This window comes from Symphalangus syndactylus, chromosome 10 (assembly GCF_028878055.3).
Source record: "Symphalangus syndactylus isolate Jambi chromosome 10, NHGRI_mSymSyn1-v2.1_pri, whole genome shotgun sequence".
Lineage (NCBI taxonomy): Eukaryota > Metazoa > Chordata > Mammalia > Primates > Hylobatidae > Symphalangus > Symphalangus syndactylus.
The window spans coordinates 107,377,898-107,401,029 of NC_072432.2; the positions used below are offsets into that span (position 1 = coordinate 107,377,898).

General features: G+C 40.5%; 1 protein-coding gene across 30 annotated transcripts in view; it reads right to left on the minus strand.

Moving 5' to 3' along the window:
• NEK11 (NIMA related kinase 11) overlaps window positions 1-23,132 on the minus strand; it is a 327,824-nt gene that overhangs the window by 131,522 nt on the left and 173,170 nt on the right. For all 30 annotated transcript variants that reach the window (XM_055295453.2, XM_055295455.2, XM_055295452.2 and 27 more), the window contains one exon: window positions 3,088-3,248. In XM_055295453.2, the coding sequence (XP_055151428.2) occupies window positions 3,088-3,248 (161 nt within the window). The remainder of the gene's footprint in view (window positions 1-3,087; window positions 3,249-23,132) is intronic.

Here is a 23,132-nt window from a genome sequence, read left to right on the forward strand (position 1 = left end):
CTTACATGTTAGACCTAAAACCATAAAAACCCTAGAAGAAAACCTAGGCAATACCATTCAGGACATAGGCATGGGCAAGGACTTCATGTCTAAAACAACAAAAGCAATGGCAACAAAAGCCAAAATTGACAAATGGGATCTCATTAAACTAAAGAGCTTCTGCACAGCAAAAGAAACCACCATCAGAGTGAACAGGCAACCTACACAATGGGAGAAAATTTTTGCAACCTACTCATCTGACAAAGGGCTAATATCCAGAATCTACAATGAACTCAAACAAATTTACAAGAAAAAAACAACCCCATCAAAAAGTGGGTGAAGGACATGAACAGACACTTCTCAAAAGAAGACATTTATGCAGCCAAAAAACACATGAAAAAATGCTCATCATCACTGGCCATCAGAGAAATGCAAATCAAAACCGCAATGAGATACCATCTCACACCAGTTAGAATGGCCATCATTCAAAAGTCAGGAAACAACAGGTGCTGGAGAGGATGTGGAGAAATAGGAACACTTTTACACCGTTGGTGGGACTGTAAACTAGTTCAACCTTTGTGGAAGTCAGTGTGGCGATTCCTCAGGGATCTAGAACTAGAAATACCATTTGACCCAGCCATCCCATTACTGGGTATATACCCAAAGGACTATAAATCATGCTGCTATAAAGACACATGCACACGTATGTTTATTGCGGCACTATTCACAATAGCAAAGAGTTGGAACCAACCCAAATGTCCAACAACGATAGACTGGATTAACAAAATGTGGCACATATACACCATGGAATACTATGCAGCCATAAAAATGATGAGTTCATGTCCTTTGTAGGGACATGGATGAAGCTGGAAACCATCATTCTCAGCAAACTATTGCAAGGACAAAAAACCAAACACTACATGTTTTCACTCATAGGTGGGAATTGAACAATGAGAACTCATGGACACAAGAAGGGGAACATCACACTCTGGGGACTGTTGTGGGTTGGGGGGAGGGGGGAAGGACAGCATTAGGAGATATACCTAATGCTAAATGACGAGTTAATGGGTGCAGCAAACCAACATGGCAAATGGATACATATGTAACAAACCTGCACATTGTGCACATGTACCCTAAAACCTAAAGTATAATAATAATAAAAGATAAAAATAAAAATTACTTAAGAGCAAGTTAGAAAATCTCACTTTAACATTAAGGAGTTTTGGCAGTATTATAAAGAGGTACTGGATACCTTGACTGAGTAACTTCATAACAATAATAGCTAATATCTCATGAAGTATTTTATTAAATTCTGAGCATTATTCTAATTATTTTATATTGATTACTTCATTTAATCCTCAAAACCACTCTATCAGGTAGAAACCATTATTCTCCCACTTTACAGATTAGAAAACTGAGGCACAGAGAAGTTTAGTAATTTGAACAAGGTCATGCAAACCGTAAGTTATGAAGATAGATGCAAGCAATCTGATTTCCAACCCTATATTCTAACTGCCAAAGATGGATATTCTGAGACTGGAAAAATTGTATTTCCTGACCTAGGAGCTGTTTGCCATATAGTGTTTTATTCATGTGGTTCTAAATCTGTTTTATTTTCTTAAAAAACATTTCTAAGTGACAATATTAGTAGCTAATGCTTTGACCAAAAATTGAGCACTGTATTTTGCATATCATGTGTTTTGCAACCATAGGCCCAGAATGAAGGCTCTGTAATGTTGCAATAATATCTGTTACAGTTGTTTATGACAGTGGCTCAGAAGGTAGTAGAAATTATATTTTCAATTTGTGGTAGGAGGTGCTGTTGTTTTCCAGATTCCATTGGAAAAAAATGGGGAAACGGTATAAGCAAGGTTTTTATTTTGGCATTCTGAATCCCCCCTTTAGCTGTATTTTTCTCAAAATGTATTTGTTTTTCTCTTCATGTATTTGTCTCCTAAATTATCTCTCTCTAGTCCTTTCTCTTTATCTCTTCCTCCTCTTTATCTCATCCCTTTTTTTGCCTGGCCCCATACCTGTACCCTACTAGTTCCCTTCTCCTTGCCTCTCTCTCCTAATATCAAATTGGAGAGCACTTCTTACTGCTTTTATTTATTGAATATTATGACACATAATCTTTATTAAAATGGTTGAATGGATTTAAGTGGCTGAATGGATTGAATATTATGATATATTGCATAATCTTTGTTAAAAATGGTTGAATGGATTTTTGGAGTGAATCATCTTTACTCCAAAAATCATCTCCTCTAGCTGAGTCTTCACTCAGTTAGGTGCCCTTTGGTAGACTTTTATTTTAGTAGCTGCATGGTTCTCAGTTAATACAAGCTTCTGTAACTCATGGAAGTTTAGGATTGGAAGGTAAGAAGAAAAGAAGGTATGTATGTACATTGCCCAAAGCTTTCCGCTTCATCTTCAAATGCCTCTTGCGTTTTATTCCTCTCTTGCAGACACCCAACACTGAAAGCACATGTCAGGGGTGTTTCTTGACCTATGGCCCATATAAGGCTTAATCTTGCTATAGTTAAAGAGATCTACTACAAGGGCATAGGGCATATACTCAGAGAGACCTCACCACTTAAGCAAGAATGTGTCCTCAGAGGCTAAAAGTAGCTAGAAAGATTATCCCCTAAGCCCAGGATCTTTGGTTCTGATCCCCAAAACTAAGTCAGTCTTTACAAATTTGTATTTGCATTCAATTTGTGAATATGACCCCAAAATATGATTACCAGACAGAAAAGTATATAAAAAATCCCATTCTCTCTGCTAAAGAGATACTTGCATTTTTTAATTCAATAGCTGTATACAAAGCCCTCCTCAGTGTGCAATGTCGTGTGTGCCATCTCCCAACCCCCGAATAAGTGCAGCGTACTCCACCTCTTCCATCAACATGGTCCAGATCAGATTCTCCAAATTCCATAGGGCCCTGCCTGCCTCTGGACCTTGAAAAGCCAGACTTACCACAAATAGCTATTATAATAACCCTGGTCCCCGTGTCCCCAACTTCACCTTATAAGACTTTCTTTCCTCTCTGGGAGAGTCCAATCAGTACCTTAAACAGTTCCGTGGCTTCTGACGGGGAGCGTCACATACCTGTTGGTTTGTTCTGTAAGCAGGCTGGGATCCCTCATTCCTGATTTCTTTCTCTGTTCTTTCTAACGCTATTTCTTCTTCCTCCTCATCACTCTCTTCACAATAGGAATCAAATGCATCAGTGTAGTACTCTTCAGCCACAAGTGGGTCTTCTGGGATCTCTGAAATAATGAACAAACGACAGTCAGATACTACCAGTTATTAAAATTATAATGAGGTAAGAATACCGTATCTTTTCACAGGGATGTATATTTTGCTTGCACTGACAAAGCTTCCATGGAGTGTAGAGCTGAATCTCAGCTTCCTGAAAGTATTTGGTTGAATGTAATAAACACCCAGCAAAATAAAACCAGTAGAGGAAAGGAGAAACATTTCCATTAGCAACTACCTTTTGAAGGTAAGAAAAAAATCATTAAACAAGAATAAATAACATGCTTTAACATTTTGACATTTGGAGGCATGAATCCTTATTAAAAATGAGGAAATTTAGGAGCAAAGGTAGGACAAGATGTCCTGGCTGAAGGGTCCTATTACACAACATACATAAAGTTTTTAGCATAGGAAGTTGGAGCAAAACTACCACAGCATTTTTCCTAGATACTTCTTTTTTTAAAAATGTTACTGGTAAGACCAAACAAGATGAACAGGATATATAGCACCATCATTTTGGCAAGCTGGGAAAAACACAATTCTTTTCTAACAGGTAATGATGGCTTTTGAGATGGAGTTCACTCTGGTGGGTCGTACTTACTCAACCTTACATTCAGCACTTATTTTAAAAAAGAATACCCACTTAAGCTGATGACAATAAGCATCTACCCAAGCTACTTGATGCAACACTCTTAGTAACTAGAATAAAGTTGGTGTTTATAACAATCTTCAATGAAGAAAGGCCATGAATGGATCACAAGAAAGCATAACAATATAAACTCTAATTTACTAATGGGGGCCTAGAAATAAAGAACTACCTAAACAACTACCCTTGGGCCAAGGGAGGAGAAAATTATAATACTCAGCTGCAGCAAAACAGTAAGCATTTTAGACTTTGCACCATACTCAGACTAAAAATTAAAATTTTTCTTCCAAATTGTAACACATTATTTTTCAATCTATTGTTGCTATTTCTGGTCTAGTGGGAAAAATATAAAATTTGGGGTCAGAAAATCAAGGCTAGAATCTAGCTCTTCCACCTTTTAGATGAAAATTTGTGCAAGAGACTTAAACTCACAGAGCTCCAATTTCTGTGATAAAATTAACATAAGTGTAATCTAGTAGAGTGGCTGCTGAGATTTAGTAATAGAATTCTCATGAAAGCATCGGTATGCAGGGAAGTTTCATACAAATGTTCACTCAATTTCCATGTCTGTACAAATGGGCTTTTCATTAAATGAGTCCAGAATCCTTTGAAAGTAAAATACTTAATGGATGTAGAATTCCCTGGAAATAGAAGATGTTAAAATGTGTTTGTTATCTATGGTTTCCCACTAAAACATAAAAGGCTGCTGTACAGTACAATAAAAATTAGCTCAAAAGACAATAATTACATATATTCAAAATTGCCTTTGCCAGTTCCTTAGAAAGCAGTGTACTAGGGATCTCATATCTTCTCTCAGCAATTTCAACCCAGCGTATTTTTTTTTTCACATCAGTTCAGATCACTGATTTTTCAGCTGAGCATCAGATGAGATAGAATACTGTTATGGAGAAGCCATAGTTTTTATTATTTTTATTATTTATATTGAAATAATATATATTATTTTTATTATTTATATTGAAATAATATATATTATTTTTATTAAACGTGGCTTCTAGTCATTATATCAAGAAGACACCTGCACGTGTCTGTATGTACACGTATATATATAACATACCTATACACGTATGTACATTCATATAGAACTTCAATACCTTTTGCATACAAGTGGTTTTTGGTTACATGGGTGATTTTGTAGTGGTGAAGTCTGAGATTTTAGTGCACCCTCACCGAGTAGTATACACTGTACCCAACATGCGGTTTTTTATCCCTTACCTCCCTCCCACCCTCCTCCCTTCTGAGTCTCCAAAGTCCATTATACCACTCTGCATGCCTCTGTGTACCCATAGCTTAGCTCCCACTTATAAGTGAGAACATATGGTATTCGGTTTTCCATTCCTGAGTTACTTCACTTAGAATAATGGCCTTCAGCTCCATCCAAGTTGCTGCAAAAGACAGTATTTCATTCTTTTTTTAATGGCTGAGTAGTATTGCATGGTGTATATATGCCACGTTTTCTTTATCCACTCATCAGTGATGGGCAGTTATGTTGGTTCCATATCCTTGCAATTGTGAATTGTGTTGTGATAAACATAAACGTGCAGGTATCTTTTTGCTATAATGACTAGAAGCCATGTTTAATAAAAATCTTCATTTTACTTACACTGAGAATGACAAGAGAATCACAGCATGAGAAGTGTATGAAAACTAAAATCCCCTGAGAGATCTCCAGTTCTGCCATCAAGTAGGGGCATGTGCTTGCTGAGTGGAATGAAAGACAGAACCATATGATGTCTTCCTTCTCTTGCCCACCCTCAACTCTCCCTGAATCTCTGTGTCTCTTTCTCTGAGTTGTCCATTCTCCCTCTTTCCCCACTCTCTTTTACTTCCTCTCCCTCTCCTTGAGTCTCTTTGTCCCTTTGACTGTTATTCATTCTCTCACTCATTCATATTTTTCCCTCTTGCTCTCCCATTTTTTCTTTATCTTCATTCCTCCTTGTCCACTCCCTTGGCTTTCAAACTATGACACGGTAAGAAATATTTACATTGTTGTCCAGTGCACAGAAATATGCTTATATATGTATGTATATAAATATCTTTATAGTGGAAACAAAAGTTTCACACATCAAGACCTACTTACCCAAACTACATGACACACTCTGGTGTTTTTCATTCTGTTCAATTATTTTTTTTATGCTGGTTGCAACTCACTAAACTGACCTCTCAACCTGCAGTTTGAAAAACACCCCAACCTAGCTAGAGAGGCCAACATTCAGAAACAATCCTTTAGAATGCTGGCTTTGGCATAAAAACAAAATCTGCATTTAAATCAAGCCTCTAGCAATAGCTCTGTAACATTGTGTTATTTAAGCTTCCTGCACTTCAGTTTTCTCATCTATAAAATAAAGATGATAATATTCATCTCATGGAATTGTTGTGAACATTACATAGTATAATGGATGCAAAGTATGTATCAAACAAATGTTAGTTACTATTGGAAATAATAAGGCAAACACTCAGTAGTTTTTCCGGTAATACCCAACACCAGGAAGAAATAACAGTCATGCATCACTTAACAATGAGGATATGTTCTGAGGAATATGTCATTCAGGTGATTTCATCATTGTGTGAACATCATAGAGGGCACTTATTACAAACCTAGATGGTATAATCTACTACACATCTATGTTTATATGGTATAGCCTATTGCTCCTAGGCTACAACCCTGTACAGCATGTTACTACACTGAATACTGTAGACAATTGTAATACAGTGGTAAGAATTTGTGTATCTTAACATTAAAAATGTAGAGTAAAAATATAGTATAAAAGATTTTTTAAATGGCACATCTGTACAGGGCTGTTACCATGAATGGAGCATGCAGACCTGGAAGTTGCTCTGGGTGAGTCAGTGAGTGAGTGGTGAGTGAATGTGAAGGCCAGAACATTACTGTACACTACTACAGACTTATAAACACTGGACACTTAGGCTACACTACATTTATAAAAAATGTTTTCCTTTCTTCAATAATAAAATAAGCAGCTTACTGTACGTTTTTTAAACTTCTTGACTCTATTGTAGTAACACTTAGCTTAAAACACAAACACATTGTACAGCTGTACGAAAATATTTTCTTTTTTTTAATATCTCTCCTAACTAGGAGATAGTCAATAAGCATTTTTTCTTTCTTCTTCTTTTTCAACTATTTTGTTAAAAATAAGACACAAACACACACATTAGTCTACTGCTACACAGTGTCAGGATCACTGATACCACTGTCTTCCACCTCCACATCTTGTCCCACTGGAAGGTCTCTGGGGCAGTGACACACACGGAGCCTCCATCTACTGTGATAACAGTGCCTTCTTCTAAAATACCTCCCGAAGTACCTGCCCAAGGCTGTTTTATAGTTAATTTTTTTTAGTAAGTAGAAGGAGTACACTTTAAAATAATGATAAAAAGTATGGCAAGCCAGGCATGGTGGCTCACTCCTATAATCCCAGCACTTTGGCAGGCGAGGCAGGCAGATCACCAGAGGTCAGGAGTTCAAGAACAGCCTGGGCAATATAGAGAAAACAAATCTTTACCAAAAATACAAAAAATTAGCTGGGTGTGGTGGTGCACACCTGTGGTCCCGGCTAACTGGGAGGCTGAAGTGGGAAGATCACTTCAGCCTGGAAGGTAGAGGATGCAGTGAGCCGAGATCGTGCCACTGCACTCCAGACTGGGTGACAGAGTGAGACCACACCTCAAAAAAAAAAAAAAAAAAGTATAGTAAATACATAAAGTAGTAACAGTCATTTGTTATCATTATACTGTACATAAATATATGCATTACACTTTTATATGACTGGCAGTGTAGTAGGTTTATTTACCCAGCATCACCACAAGTATGTGAGTGGCTATGTTGCTCTGCAATGTTATGATGGCTATGATAGCACTAGGTGTTGGGAATTTTTCAGCTTCATTAATGGGACCACCATTGTACATGCAGTCTGTCATTGACCAAAAGATTGTTATGCAGTGTACGACTGTATTAGACAATTGCAAATATATACCCAAGTTTAAAATATTTATTTATTTTAAATAGAATAACTTCTCAAAATCCATACTGAACCCAACTGAAATGGGCAATATGGAACCTTGCCTCTCTCTGGTTTCCTTTCTGTGGACTCCACAGGAACCCACAGGCATTTCACCACACTGTTCACCTCCCACTGTCCTTCCTGTCCACTGATTCCGTCAAGGTTTCCTTCAAGCAGCTCAGAAGAAACCTCTGCAAGGGGGGTTGACAAATATGTTCTGTAAAGGGCTAGATAGTAAAAAAAATTTAGGTTTTGCAGATTACATGGTCTCTGTCACAACTACCAAACTCTGCCTTTGTAGTGTGAAAACAGACAATACATAAATGAATGAGTGTGGCTATGTCCCAATAAAACTTTATTTACAAACATAGGCAGCGGACCAAGTCATATCTCCACAACACAGACAAATCTTTCTTTTGTTAAAATACTAAGTTCCTCTTCCCAAAACGTAGCTCATTGTGTACAGACAGCCTTAGTCCCTTTCCCTCTCCTACCTAGGATTTCCTCCTAGAATGGGAAGAAGGAAAGAAGTGGCCAGGGAAAAGTGCCATTCTGCCACCTAAGTTGTGAAACAAACTGGAATGAATCTGTCTCCAGTATTTCTTAAGTAAGCACCACTGATTTGGTGCTGCCCACAAAAGGACTCATTTTCATTTTCAAAGGGAAAAGTCAAAAGAAATGGAAGTCCATTCTAACTGTGTTTGTCAAGCCTCATGTTTTTCATACATAGACCCCATTTGAAGCTTGTTAGTCTAAGGTTCCTTTCTCCTGTCACTAAGGGGAAAAGAGTCTGATAAATAGCTTTAATTTCCTTGCACTCTGAATCAGCCTCATAATGGGTATACTGGAGTGGCATTCCAGATCTTCTGTATGCCGGGCAAGCAGTAACAGAACATGTTTATGAAGGAATTCAATAATGGCTGCACGAGTTTGGACACAGATGTTTCAAATCCATGCTGGAAAAACGAAGACATCATCCTGTTCCAGGAAAATGATGGCCTTTATCAGATCCTTCAATTAAGACCCAAATAAATGCCTTTCTCTAAGACTTGTGTGAGCATCAGGATCACCTGTGGGCTTGTTAAAACGGATCTTTGGGTCCCACCCCAAGACTTGTTGATTCAGTAGGTCTGGTGTGGTACCTGAGAATCTGCATTACTCACAAGTTCCCAGGTGATGCTGATGCTGCTAATTTGGAGGCTGCACTCTCAGAATCACTGCTCTAGAATGGGACTAGTTCAAATAAGAGTATACACTATAATAAAATCTAAAAGATTTTATACTATTTCTACATATTTCAACATTTGTATGTTAAAGACAAAACGTAAACATAAGAAAAACTTTACCTTAGAAGAGCTCAAGTTGCTGTGCTATTAGTTGTCTAAATTACTTACAATCTCCATGGAGGTATAAGTAATTGAACTACTCCCATTTTGTTGATAGAAAAGAACAAAGCTAAGGGTGAGCAGCCCAAAGTTATAATCTTTATATTTGTGTGCATTTTACAGTTTAAAAAGCACGTTGATATACATTTGATACCACAAAAATTTGATACCATTTGATAGCACAAAGATACCATTTGATCTTTGCAACAACTCTTCAATGTAGACTAGAATGATATTTTTCTGCCCACTTTTCAGATAGGAAAAGTAAGGTTCACACAAGCTAATGACCAACCGAAGATCACACTGCTGCATCTGAATCCCCTTTCTTTCACTGAATAAGTCTACTTATGGTTAGTTAGGAATTTTCATCTTTGCTAGCAAAACCATTTCATAAAGGTCACGATTATCTTTCTTGTAGCTCTGAAAGATATTAGACAACAAGGGATAGACTTTTGACTTACGAGATAGAAAAACTGAAGCTTAGTCATCCTGGTAAGTTGTCTTAAGGGAGCTGGGAGAATCAGATTCAGCCTGAGCCTAGTTCTCACTACCATCTATCTCAGATGTGCCAAACTTGAGTGTGCCTCAGAATCAGCTGGAAGGCTTGTTAAAACAGATTCCTGCTCCCACACCCAGTGTTTCTGATTCAGTAGGTCTGGAATGGGGCCTGAGATTCTGCATTTCTAACTATGCCACTTGTCTGGAAACACACTTTGAGAACTATTGCTCTATCTTATAGAACCTTCGAGGAGAAAATGACATATAGATGCAACTGTTAAATGAGAAACTCCCTGTCACTTCATCTACTGCATTAGCTCTTTAAAATTCTAAAACGATCCAGATATACATTAACAATTTTTTTAAAAAGAGTGTTTTCATAAAACAGGAACTTTGTCTGAAGAGAAAACCAAGTTTCCTCTAAAGGAACTTAGTTCTTTTTAGACATTTAGAAGATCTCAGCCTGTGGGCCCACCACCATCCCAAATGGTTTTAACCATTAGAATGCCTTAAGCAAATCCACGTGACAGGCTTGCCAGAATGGTTCTTAAAGGGTGGTCCCCAGAATAGCAAGAACAACATCACCTGGGCTCTTATTAGAAATAAAAATTTCCAAATTTGCCTGTATCTCCAACCTACTGAATCAGAAACTGGGATGAAGGTCCAGCAATGTGTGTTTTGACAAGCTCTCCAGGTGATCTTGATGCACCCTTAAGTTTGAAAAACACTAATTCAGCACAATGACTGGCACTTTATGTCTGCTGAAATAAAAATCCCTTCTAATATTCCAGGTAGATGGTAAGCTCCAGGAGGGCAGAGGCCGCACCCATCCTGCTCACCATGGTATCCCCAACACATGATTCAAAGCAGACACCCAAAACTTCTTGCTGAATAAATGAGTACATAAATCTCTAAGAGATAAGGAGTTTCAAATTGCCACATAGTATCATGTACAAAGAATTAACTAATCTTTTGGGAGAGTAGCATGGAGAGGGGAAGCTGAGGAGAGGAAGGAGATACAGATGTTTCTCCTAAGACCCCCACCCCTTTCCTCTTTTTCACATACTTTGAACTTATATCTCAGATGTAGTCATACCTTTGAACTGCAAAATATGTCTTCATCATACTAAAACTTCCAGCTACATCCTGCAGGCCCACTCAGTCAAGTCCCAGAACTCAGTCAAGAGGACCCAGAGTGTGATAGCAAATGCTGTTAGGCTGGAGCTTTCTCCAGGTGGCCTAGATTCTGCCCCAGACCCTGCCTCTCTCTGCGTATCTAATCATAGTTCAGCATTAAAGTCTGTGGAGCTGGCTGTCATGGGGAAGACAGAGGGTGGGTGGTGGGAGCCCTCAGCAGAAGGCAGCTACCAAAAGATGTCCATCTCTATTTTTCCTTTCTTTTCTAGTTTTCTGAAGAGGGTAATGACTTTATTACACCAAGCCAGAAAATACTGAACAAAGGCTATTATAAGGCTCTCATAGGAACAAACTGATTTATTCTTATATCTCAATGTGGCCTCTATGAAGACCACGTTCATTCATTACAAGTTGGGAGTGGCAGTGCTTAGAATGATACAGTTATTTATATTGACATGGCAGACATCAAAGCATTTCTTAATTTCCCAAAAATGACATTTGTGGGTGTGAAAAACTGCACAAATTCATTTTTTAATAAAAACATTAAAAATACAAATATTATTTTCTCATATGTATAGGAAACCTATGATTAATATGCTACAACGTCCCCAAAACCATAAGGTTTTTTTTTTTTTTACCTTTTACATACAGTAAAAGTCAATACTTTAAGACACACAGACATAGGCATTGTGCTGAGCTGCCTCAATTTCCCCCAGAAGCTCCATTTTGTATAAGGTAAGCACAATTTAGATGAAAACAAAACAAACAAAAAACCAAAAAGAAATTGAAGTCAAAGTTAACTGGTGACATCTGCTGCTTCTGAGAAAAACTGCCTTCCACCAGAAGTGATGATACAAAGTAGTGACTAGGAGGACCAGCTGTAGGGTCAGATGGCAATCAAATTCTGCCTCCGTTGCTTATTGGCTGTGTGACCTCAGGTGGGCTACTTCACTTCTCTGGGTCACGGTGTTCTCATTTGTAAGTGGCTGTAGTGGCTACTATAAATGTCCCACCCAAATTCCCTTCCCAGACACACTCCAAAGTATAATTGGCACACCTCGTCTGTTAGCTGCTGTGCATGTTGGCTGCTGTATTAAGTCAGCTAGAGCTGTCACGAGAAGGTACCACAGATTGGGTGATTTAAACAATAGAAATGTATTTCCCAGAGTTCTGGAGGTTAGAGATTAAGGGGCCAGCAGGGTTGGATTCCTCTGAGGCCTTTCTCCTTGGCTTCCCTCTTGCTGCTTCTTCACAAGGTCATCCTCTGTGCATGCATACCCTGCTGTCCCTGTGTCCTAATCTCTTCTTCTTTTTTTTTTTTTTGTATACTTTAAGTTTCGGGATACATGTGCAGAACATGCAGGTTTGTTACATGGGTACACACATGCCGTGATGGTTTGCTGCACCCATCAACCCATCATCCACATTAGGTATTTCTCCTAATGCTGTCCCTCCCTTAGTCCCCCAACCCCTGACAGGCCCTGGTGTGTGATGTTCCCCTCCCTGTGTCCATGTGTTCTCATTGTTCAACTCCCACTTATGAGTGAGAACATGCGGTGTTTGGTTTTCTGTTCTTATGTTAGTTTGCTGAGAATGATGGTTTCTTGCTTCATCCATGTCCCTGCAAAGGATGTGAACCCATCCTTTTTTATGGCTGCATAGTATGCCATGGTGTATATGTGCCACATTTTCTTTATCCAGTCTATCGTTTTTGGGCATTTGGGCTGTTTCCAAGTCTTTGCTATTGTGAATAGTGCTGCAATAAACATACATGTGCATGTGTCTTTACAGTAGAATGATTTATAATTCTTTGGGTATATACCCAGTAATGGGATTGCTGGGTCAAATGGTATTTCTGGTTCTAGATCCTTGAGGAATCACCACACTGTCTTCCACAATGGTTGAACTAATTTATACTCCCACCAACAGTGTAAAAGCTTTCCTATTTCTCCACATCCTCTCCAGCAACCCTATCAAAAAGTGGGCAAAGGATATGAACAGACACTTCTCAAAAGAAGACATTTATGTGACCAACAAACACATGAAAAAAGCTCATCACCACTGGTCATTAGAGAAACACAAATCAAAACCACAATGAGATACCATCTCATGCCAGTTAAAATGGCGATCATTGAAAAGCCTCATCTCCTCTTCTTATGAGGATACAGAGCCCACCCTATCAGCCTCATTTTAATTTAACCCCCTCTCTAAAAGCCATGTCTTCAAATACAGTCATGTTCTGAAATACTGGGGGTTAGGGCTTCTACATATGGTTTTTAGGGGGGACTCAGTGAAGCCTACAACAGTTGCTGACAGCACACAGATACTCTATTCTCCACAGGATTGTTCTTGGACCAAAGAAGCCCTCATTACTGAAAAGATGATGCCACATCTCAGCCCCAGGGGCAGTCCTGGCCAATGATTGAGTGACTTAAGATAGAACCATCTTTGTGGTGTTACTCATGCCCCAGAGCTCCCTGTGCGAGCAGACTGAGGCTAGTCTCCAGCTGAGACCACATCCTTGCTCAGCTCCTTTTATCTGGACACAGCCCCTAACACCACACCAAACCCTATACACACACCCACATCCTTAGAGCTCTCCACAGTAAGATACATGCACCAGATACCCATCTCAGGCTGTGCTTCTAAGGAACCCATCTAAAGACTTGGACATTATAATAAAAATATCGTGACTCATGGTTACAAAACAAAATATAAAAGATATGTGACACTATACAGTAAGATAAACATTCCTTAAAGGAAAATAGTCAGGTGCCAGCAAAGTCACATTCTTTTTTTTTTTTTTTTCTTATGAGGAAAACAGGTTTATTTGGCTTGTAGTTCTGCAGGCTGTACCAGAAGCACGGCACCAGAATCTGCTTCTGGTGAGGGACCTCAGGGAGCTTCAAATCATGGCAGAAGGCGAAGGGGAGCAGGTTTCACATGGTGAGAGAGGGAAAAAGAGGGAGGGGAGGAAGTGACAGGCTTTTTTTTACAGTCAGATCTCATGGTAACAATATGAGTGAGGACAGCATCTAGATGTTCATGAGGGATCTGTCTTTATGACCCAGACACGTTCCACTGGGCTCCGCCTCCAATACTGGGGATCAAATTTCAACATGAGATTTGGAGAGGACAAACATCCAAACTACACATGCTATTTTCACTCACATTTTATTGGCCAAAGCAAGTCATGCACACGTATGTTTATTGCGGCACTATTCACAATAGCAAAGAGTTGGAACCAACCCAAATGTCCAACAACGATAGACTGGATTAACAAAATGTGGCACATATACACCATGGAATACTATGCAGCCATAAAAAATGATGAGTTCATGTCCTTTGTAGGGCCATGGATGAAGCTGGAAACCATCATTCTCAGTAAACTATCGCAAGGACAAAAAACCAAACACCACATGTTCTCACTCATAGGTGGGAACTGAACAATGAGAACTCATGGACACAGGAAGGGGAACATCACACTCCGGGAACTGTTGCGGGGTGGGGAGAGGGGGGAGGGACAGCATTAGGAGATATACCTAATGCTAAATGACGAGTTAATGGGTGCAGCAAAACAACATGGCACATGGATACATATGTAACAAACCTGCACATTGTGCACATGTACCCTAAAACCTAGAGTATAAAAATAATAATAATAATAAAAAGACAGTCGGGGCCGGGCACGGTGGCTCATGCCTGTGGTCCCGGCACTTTGGGAGACCGAGGCAGGCAGATCACAAGGTCAAGAGATCGAGACCATCCTGGCTGACATGGTGAAACCCTGTCTCTACTAAAAAAATACAAAAAATTAGCCGGGCGTGGTGGCAGGCACCTGTAGTCCCAGCTACATGGGAGGCTGAGGCAGGAGAATGGCATGAACCTGGGAGGCGAAGCTTGCAGTGAGCCGAGATCGCACCACTGCACTCCAGCCTGGGTGACAGAGCTAGACTCCGTCTCAAAAAAAAAAAAAAAAAGAACATGGGGGTCAGGCACAGTGGCTCACATCTGTAATCCCAGCACTTTGGGAGTCTGAGGTGATAGGGTCGCTTGAGGCCGGAAGTTAGAGACCAACCTGGGCAACATAGCAAGACCCCATCTCTATTATTAAATAAATAAATAGCTTTCCTGTCCCGGCCTGCGTGGCGTGGGCTTGTGGGTCTTTGAGACCCGAAAATTGAGAGCGTTTTCGCACCCCAGGGGCTGCTCCTGGCGACTCTGCAGCTGTCACCATGCCATAGAACGAATATATTGAATTACACTGTAAACGCTATGGATACCGTTTGGATTATCATGAGAAAAAGAGAAGGAAAGTCGAGAGGCTCATAAACGTTTAAAGAAGGCAAAGAAAATGACTGGTCTGAAGGCTAAGCTTTACCATAAACAGCGCCATGCTGAGAAAATACAAATGAAAAACACATTCTTTAATATTATAACTTTAATCCTCAGACCTTCAAGAAAATAATAGAGCCCACATCTGTGGCACTGCTAAAAGTGAGTCCTTTGTCAGATATCAATTATATCTCAGATGACTAAATTTTTTTCTCTCTGGAGGTCTAGTCTCCTGGCCCTCTTCAAAGTCTTCTTAAAATGCTTCATCTTGCATAATGTCCAGAACATGGTAGATGCTCCATAAAATGGCAGTTATTAATTTAGCAGGTAGAATGATTTGCTTTTATAATTGTTGTGAGAATTTTTTTAAGAAATTGTATTTAGAAAAATACCTAACAAAAGTGCAGGGAAAGAAAATGATATGATCCCTTCTGCCAGGGAACAAGAGGAGGGCTTTGGCCCTATTCCAGAAAGGTGGAGAGAAAGAGAGTGGGAGGGGCCAGAGTGAGATGGTGGCTGATCACGTGCTATGTAAAACACCAAATTCACCCGAAACTTAGGATAACTGTACCATCTAGGTTTGTGGGAGTACACTCTGTGATGTTTGCTCAATGACAAAATTGCCTAAGGACACATTTCTTAGAACACATCCCCGTTTTTAAGTGATGTGTGACTGTACACATAAAGGGCCAACGGCATAGCTAGAGGAAAACACTTCCCAGGCAGAGGTCACCTGTCCTTCAGGATGACAGCTGAACTCTCCCAACAAGATAAAAACCAGTCCTAAAACCCCAGCTTTCCATTCTCCCAGGAGCTTATAAGGATACCCAGTCTCTCCCTCCCCCATGCCTTCCCCAGCACTATTAAAGAAAAAAACTAACTCTTTTGATACTTTGCTGTTTGGGAAAAGGCATTTTATCCATCTCAAAACTTCAATTCAATATATATTGTATTTTATTTTTTCCCTTTCAATTTTTAAAAGCAATCTCTCTCCCCACTGTGAACCATGAAATGGTTTATCAGAGTTATGCAGTGAGTCATCGGCTGGGCCTCAAACACTGTTTTCACAGTGTCCTAGCTCCCGGTGGCAGCAGTTAAGATTGCTCATTGGAGCTCAGAAGTCATAGAGAGGGAAGGGCACATTCTGAGACCTGCAATTGTTCCTTTCCCTGGTGAGTCATCCCCTTTTATGATACCATGGGCCCCTGCTGGAGGTCCCAGAGAAGCTGTTACTCCACATGCCAAATGGCTGCTGCATCTCTATTTCATTACAAAGAGCTCCCTCTGCCCCCAAGGGAAGCAACTGTAATTTTCAATCACCATAACATTTAGTGGGACTGGAGGCGTGCAGCAGCATATTTGCTAAGAAATATTTTGAACCAATGTTCAAGCCAGAGAAGAATATGGACAGCCCCCAGTGAAATAAACACACTCATATTCTGAGGGGGAAATGAACACTCCAGGTATCTTTTAACACTCAGCTCTGCAATCATCTCCTATCTTCCATTGGCATCATGTCTTACACAGGCTGCTGCAAGCCTTGCCTAATGCACTTACCATGTGACTCTCCCCTTTCAATGATGCCCTCGCTGCCAATAAAATTGAGTATAAAATCTTGAGTTTGGCAAGCAAGACCTTTTATCATTTGCAACCCACATTCCCAGATCTACCTCTCCTTACCAATGAATATGGTAGATCTCATTTAAAGGTATGTACCAAAAGACTCTGATTGGGCTGTCCTGGTCTGGGTCTAGGAAGCTTTATTTTTCTGATGCTTTCCAGATAGTTCTCATATGTACCTTCAGAATCCTGGCTTTCATAACCTGAACTCTGCATTTTTCCCTGAATTCACTCTTGCTTTCCCACTTCTTCTCTTTAAAGTACCACTTCTTTTAGAACTGACCTAATATGGTAGACACTAGCCACTTGTGGCTATTTGAATTAAAATTATTAAAATTAAATAAAATGACAAACTCAGTTACACTAGCTACTTTTCAAGTGCTCGATAGTCACCTGTGACAAAATTATAGAATATTTCCAACACTGCAGAAAATCCTACTGGACAGCACTGTTCTAGGCTGTCATCTCTCTAAACAGAGGGCCATAGCCTCCACTTTCAGTTTGGCCAGGTTTCTTTGAAGCTCTGGGATGTGAGTCACTTTACCTCTCGGATCCTCAGTTCCTCTCCTGGCCAGCACACCATCTACCATCACCAATCCCCACCTCTGCAAAGAGAAGGTGGAATCTCCTCCAGCTCTCACAGTTGTGGATGTAGCAGGGGAGAGGTAGTGTCTCCTTCGCACCCCAGCCCTAAGCCTCTTCATGTAACCGAGTGCCATATCAAAGGATGTATCCAATCAAACCTTCTCATCTGTAAGATGCCCTTTTCTGCCTTCTTTTACACCATATCTACATGCACAGTTTGAATAAATGCCCAACCCCAGCCTTCTGGGCAACCCCTTTGCCCAGAGAAAGGCAAGCTCACGGACCTCCCACATCCCCATGGTAGACAATGTCTTTCTTTTCTTTATATATATATATTTTTTATTATACTTTAAGTTCTAGGGTACATGTGCACAAAGTGCAGGTCTGTTACATATGTATACGTGTGCCATGTTGGTGTGCTGCACCCATTAACTCGTCATTTACATTAGGTATATCTCCTAATGCTATCCCTCCCGACTCCCCCCACCCCACAACAGGTCCCAGTGTGTGATGTTCCCCTTCCTGTGACCAAGTGTTCTCACTGTTCAATTCCCACCTATGAGTGAGAACATGCGGTGTTTGGTTTTTTGTTCTTCTATCTTTCACAGCACAGCAGGAATCAAGTCAACTTTGAGAATAATATCACTAACTGCAAGTGGAACTGAACCTCAAATACAAACAATATGTTTATATTCTTAGGATGGGGGTGCACATCAGTGGCTTGGTTTGCCATGATGCTTTCTTTCCTCACACAATAAACTACAGGGTTAGTACCTTGACCTTTTCTAAAATAAACTTTCAAAACCAGGGCCAAATTTAACTACGTTGATTAGCTTAGCCTACAGCATCACACATGAGGTTGTGGAAAGAAATAATTTTTGTTAGACAAAATGCATATTCATGACCCTTTCTGGAGGGCTAAATTAAGTACAGTACAGTACAGTACCGTTTTTTATATATAGGACAGCAGGTTCTGCTGTGTCTAAGTGACATCTCTATATTTGACTGAGTGTACTAAAAGCTCTCCACTCCCTGCTACACACACACACACACACACACACACGTGACAGAAATAAGCTCCATGATCCTTTTGGAAATAGGTCTCCCTCAAGCTCTAGAGTCTGAACTTTTATCCTATATGTCAAGATGATTTTCCCTCAGGAAAAACTGTAATGTTTCCCTGAAACTTTTTTTTCCTGGTTTAGAGAGTAAAAGCCAAAACGACAAGGTAACATTTGTCTTTTCTCCCCCAAATTCAGAGAAATGAATTCAGGCCAGGAAATTCATTCTGTCGAGGAGAAATGTAGAAAGACTTCACAGAGACTCTGAAAAATTTGGTACGTAGTGGGATGTGCTGTGTTTGGTGGCAGAAGACACCTTGTTCTATGACTTTAGGCAACCGGTTTAAGCTCCCAGGCCTTAGCTGTCTTATGTATAGAATGGGATGGTGATAAATCACCAACCTTAAAACCAGAGCCTGAACTGAATGATTTCAGGTTACTTTTCTGCATTAAGACTTACAAATTTACGACAAGGAGTAATAAACTAGAGCAATATCTTAGTTAGTTTGGGCTTCTGTAACAGAATACCATAGACTAGGTGGCTTAAACAACAGAAATTTATTTCTCACAGTTTTGAAGGCTGGGAAGTCTAAGGTCAAGGCGCTGGCAGATTCAGTGTCTGGTTGAAGGCTCCCTTCCCGATTTGCAGACTGCTGTCCTCTTCTTGTGTCCTCATACGGTGGAGGAGCATGGAAACACAGAGACAGGAAGCCAGCTTTTTCATGTCTCTACTTACAACGGAACTAATCCCATCCTGTGGGCTCTACCCTCATGACCAAATCACCTCCTAAAGGCTTCATCTTGAAATATCATCCCACTGGGGATTAGGGTTTCAATATGATGAAACTGGGGGGACAAAAACATGTACTGCATTACAACCAGTGTGCACATGAATCATCTGGGGAACTTGATGAACTCTGGGTTCAGATTGGCAGGACTGGAGTAGGGCCTGAGATTCTGCATTTCTGACATGCTTCGAGGTGATGGAGATGCTGCTAGTCCACAAACCACACTTACAGTAGTAAAAGAATAGACCACCGACCAGGCGCGGTGGCTCAAGCCTGTAATCCCAGCACTTTGGGAGGCCGAGGCGGGCAAATCACGAGGTCAGGAGATCGAGACCATCCTGGCTAACATGGTGAAACCCCGTCTCTACTAAAAATACAAAAAATTAGCCGGGCGTGTTGGCGGGCGCCTGTACTCCCAGCTACTCGGGAGGCTGAGGCAGAAGAATGGCGTGAACCCGGGAGGCGGAGCTTGCAGTGAGCCGAGATCGCACCACTGCACTCCAGCCTGGGTGACAGAGCAAGACTCCATCTCAAAAAAAAAAAAAAAAAAGAATAGACCACTGATTTCTGTTCCTGGCCACCAAATATTTGTCAAAAAGTGAGACTCTAACTAAGACCACCACAGCTGAAGGATTTAAATTACTACCATAGGTGGCCTCTCCCTCCTCTCTTTTACTTTTTTCTGGTTGTATTTTCTCATTAACAAAGTTTTCTGTCATGTACATTGGAATGCACTTAGCAACTTGTATGATTGTTGGCAGACAGAAAACCTTGTAAGCCAAATGAGAGTTCCTCTTCAATAAAATCCTAACATCATAATTTCTCTTTTCCACCTCTGGTCTCCTGGAAAACATTTGTCTCCCATTGGCAGCATCCTTCTGTTAACCGGCCATCTAGAGGCAGTCAGGAAACTGCTAGAACATGCTTGCTGGCCTAAAAACATTCTTGGCTCACCAATGTGAAGAGGCAAACTTAATACAGCAAGATGGAATGTGTGTGTGTTTGTGTGTGGAGATGGGTGGCATGGGGGGTTTAAGGAATTTGTTCACATTCACACAATTATGGGGGCTGGCAAGTCCAAAATCTGCAAGGTAGGCCATGAGGGTAGGGCAACAGGCTGGACACTCAGAAAAGAGTTAATGTTGCAATCTTAAGTCCAAAGGAAGCCTGGAGACAGAATTCCTTCTTCTTTGGGGAAGACCAGTCATCTTCTCTTAAAGCTTTCAACCGACTGGATGAGGCCCACTTACATTACGACATTATGAAGAGTAATCTGCTTTATTCAAAGTTTACTGACATAAAAATATTAATTGCATCTTAAAAACACCTTTACAGCAACATCTAGACTGGTGATGGACCAAACTACCATGGCCTAGCCAAACAGACACATAAAATTAACTATCACAGGATCTAACAGGAGAATTATTTTGCAACTTGAATTCTGACAGAGAATAAAGTTGCCAAAGAGAACTCAGATCTTCTATGCAGGCTGCAAAAGTCCCTAACAGTAGAATTCCCGGCCTCTTCCAGTACTGAGAAACATCTTGACATTTAGATGTTGACTTTTTGGCAAGGGTAATTAACGGTTTCCTAGCAAAGATGGCCAAATAGGAACAGTTCCAGTCTACAGCTCCCAGCGTGAGTGATGCAGAAGATGGGTGATTTCTGCATTTCCAACTGAGCTTTGAAGAGAGCAGTAGTTCTCCAAGCACAGAGTTTGAGATCTGAGAACGGACAGACTGCCTCCTCAAGTGGGTCCCTGACCCCCAAGCAGCCTAGCTGGGAGACACCTCCCAGCAGGGGCCGACTGACACGTCATACAGCCAGGTGCCCCTCTGAGACGAAGCTTCCAGAGGAAGGATCAGGCAGCAATATTTGCTGCTCTGCAGCCTCCACTGGTGATACCCAGGGAAACAGGGTGTGGAGTGGACCTCCAGCAAACTCCAACAGAGCTGCCACTGAGGGTCCTGGCTGTTAGAAGGAAAACTAACAAACATAAAGAAATAGCATCAACATCAACAAAAAGGACATGCACACCAAAACCGCATCTGTAGGTCACCATCATCAAAGACCAAAGGTAGATAAAACCACAAAGATGGAGAGAAACCAGAGCAGAAAAGTTGATAATTCTAAAAACCAGAGGGCCTCTTCTCCAGAGGATCGCATCTCCTCGCCAGCAATGGAACAAAGCTGGAGGGAGAATGACTTTGACAAGTTGACAGAGTAGGCTTCAGAAGATCGGTAATAAGAAACTTCTCTGAGCTAAAGAAGGATGTTCAAACCCAGGAAGCTAAAAACCTTGAAAAAAGATTAGAAGAATGGATAACTAGAATAAACAGCTCAGAGAAGACGTTAAATGACCTGAGGGAGATGAAAACCATGGCATGAGAACTATGTGACGCATGCACAAGCTTCTGAAACCGATTCCATCAAGTGGAAGAAAGGGTATTAGTGGTTGAAGATTAAATGAATGAAATGAAGTGAGAAGAGAAGTTTAGAGAAAAAAGGGTAAAAAGAAATGAACAAAGCCTCCAAGAAATATGGGACTACGTGAAAAGACCAAATCTACATTTGATTGATGTAACTGAAAAGTGATGGGGAGAATGGAACCAAGTTGGAAAGCACTCTGCAGGATATTATCCAGGAGAACTTCACCAACCTAGCAAGGCAGGCCAACACTCACATTCGGGAAATACAGAGAACACCACAAAGATACTCCACGAGAAGAGCAACCCCAAGACACAAAATTGTCAGATTCACCAAGGTTGAAATGAAGGAAAAATGTTAAGGGCAGCCAGAGAAAAAGGTCGGGTTACCCACAAAGGGAAGCCCGTCAGACTAACAGCGGATCTTTCAGCACAAACTCTACAAGCCAGAAGAGAATGGGGGCCAATATTCAACATTCTTAAAGAAAAGAATGTTCAACCCAAAACTGCATATCCAGCCAAACTAAGCTTCATAAATGAAGGAGAAATAAAATCCTTTACCGACAAGCAAATGCTGAGAGATTTTGTCACCACCAGGCCTACCTTACAAGAGCTCCTGAAGAAAGCACTAAACATGGAAAGGAACAACTGGTACCATCCACTGCAAAAACATGCCAAATTGTAAAGACCATCGATGCTAGAATGAAACTGCATCAACTAGTGGGCAAAATAACCAGCTAACATCATAATGACAGGATCAAATTCACACACAACAATATTAACCTTAAATGTAAATGGACTAAATGCCCAAATTAAAAGACACAGATTGGCAAATTGGATAAAGAGTCAAGACCCATCAGTGTGCTATATTTAGGAGACCCATTTCATGTGCAGAAACACACATAGGCTCAAAATAAAGGGATGGAGGAAGATCTACCAAGCAAATGGAAAGCAAAAAAAAAAAAAAAAAAAAAAAAAGCAGAGGTTGCAATCCTAGTCTCTGATAAAACAGACTTTAAACCAACAAAGATCAAAAGAAACAAACAAGGCCATTACGTAGTGGTAAATGGATCAATTCAACAAGAAGAGCTAACTATCTTAAATATATATACACCCAATACAGGAGCACCCAGATTCATAAAGCAAGTCCTTAGAGACCTACAAAGAGACTTAGACTCCCACACAATAATAATGGGAGACTTTAACACCCCACTGTCAACATTAGGCAGAACAACGAGACAGAAAGTTAACAAGGATATCCAGGAATTGAACTCAGCTCTGCACCAAGCAGACCTAATAGACATCTACAGAACTCTGCACCCCAAATCAACAGAATATACATTCTTCTCAGCACCACATCACACTTATTCC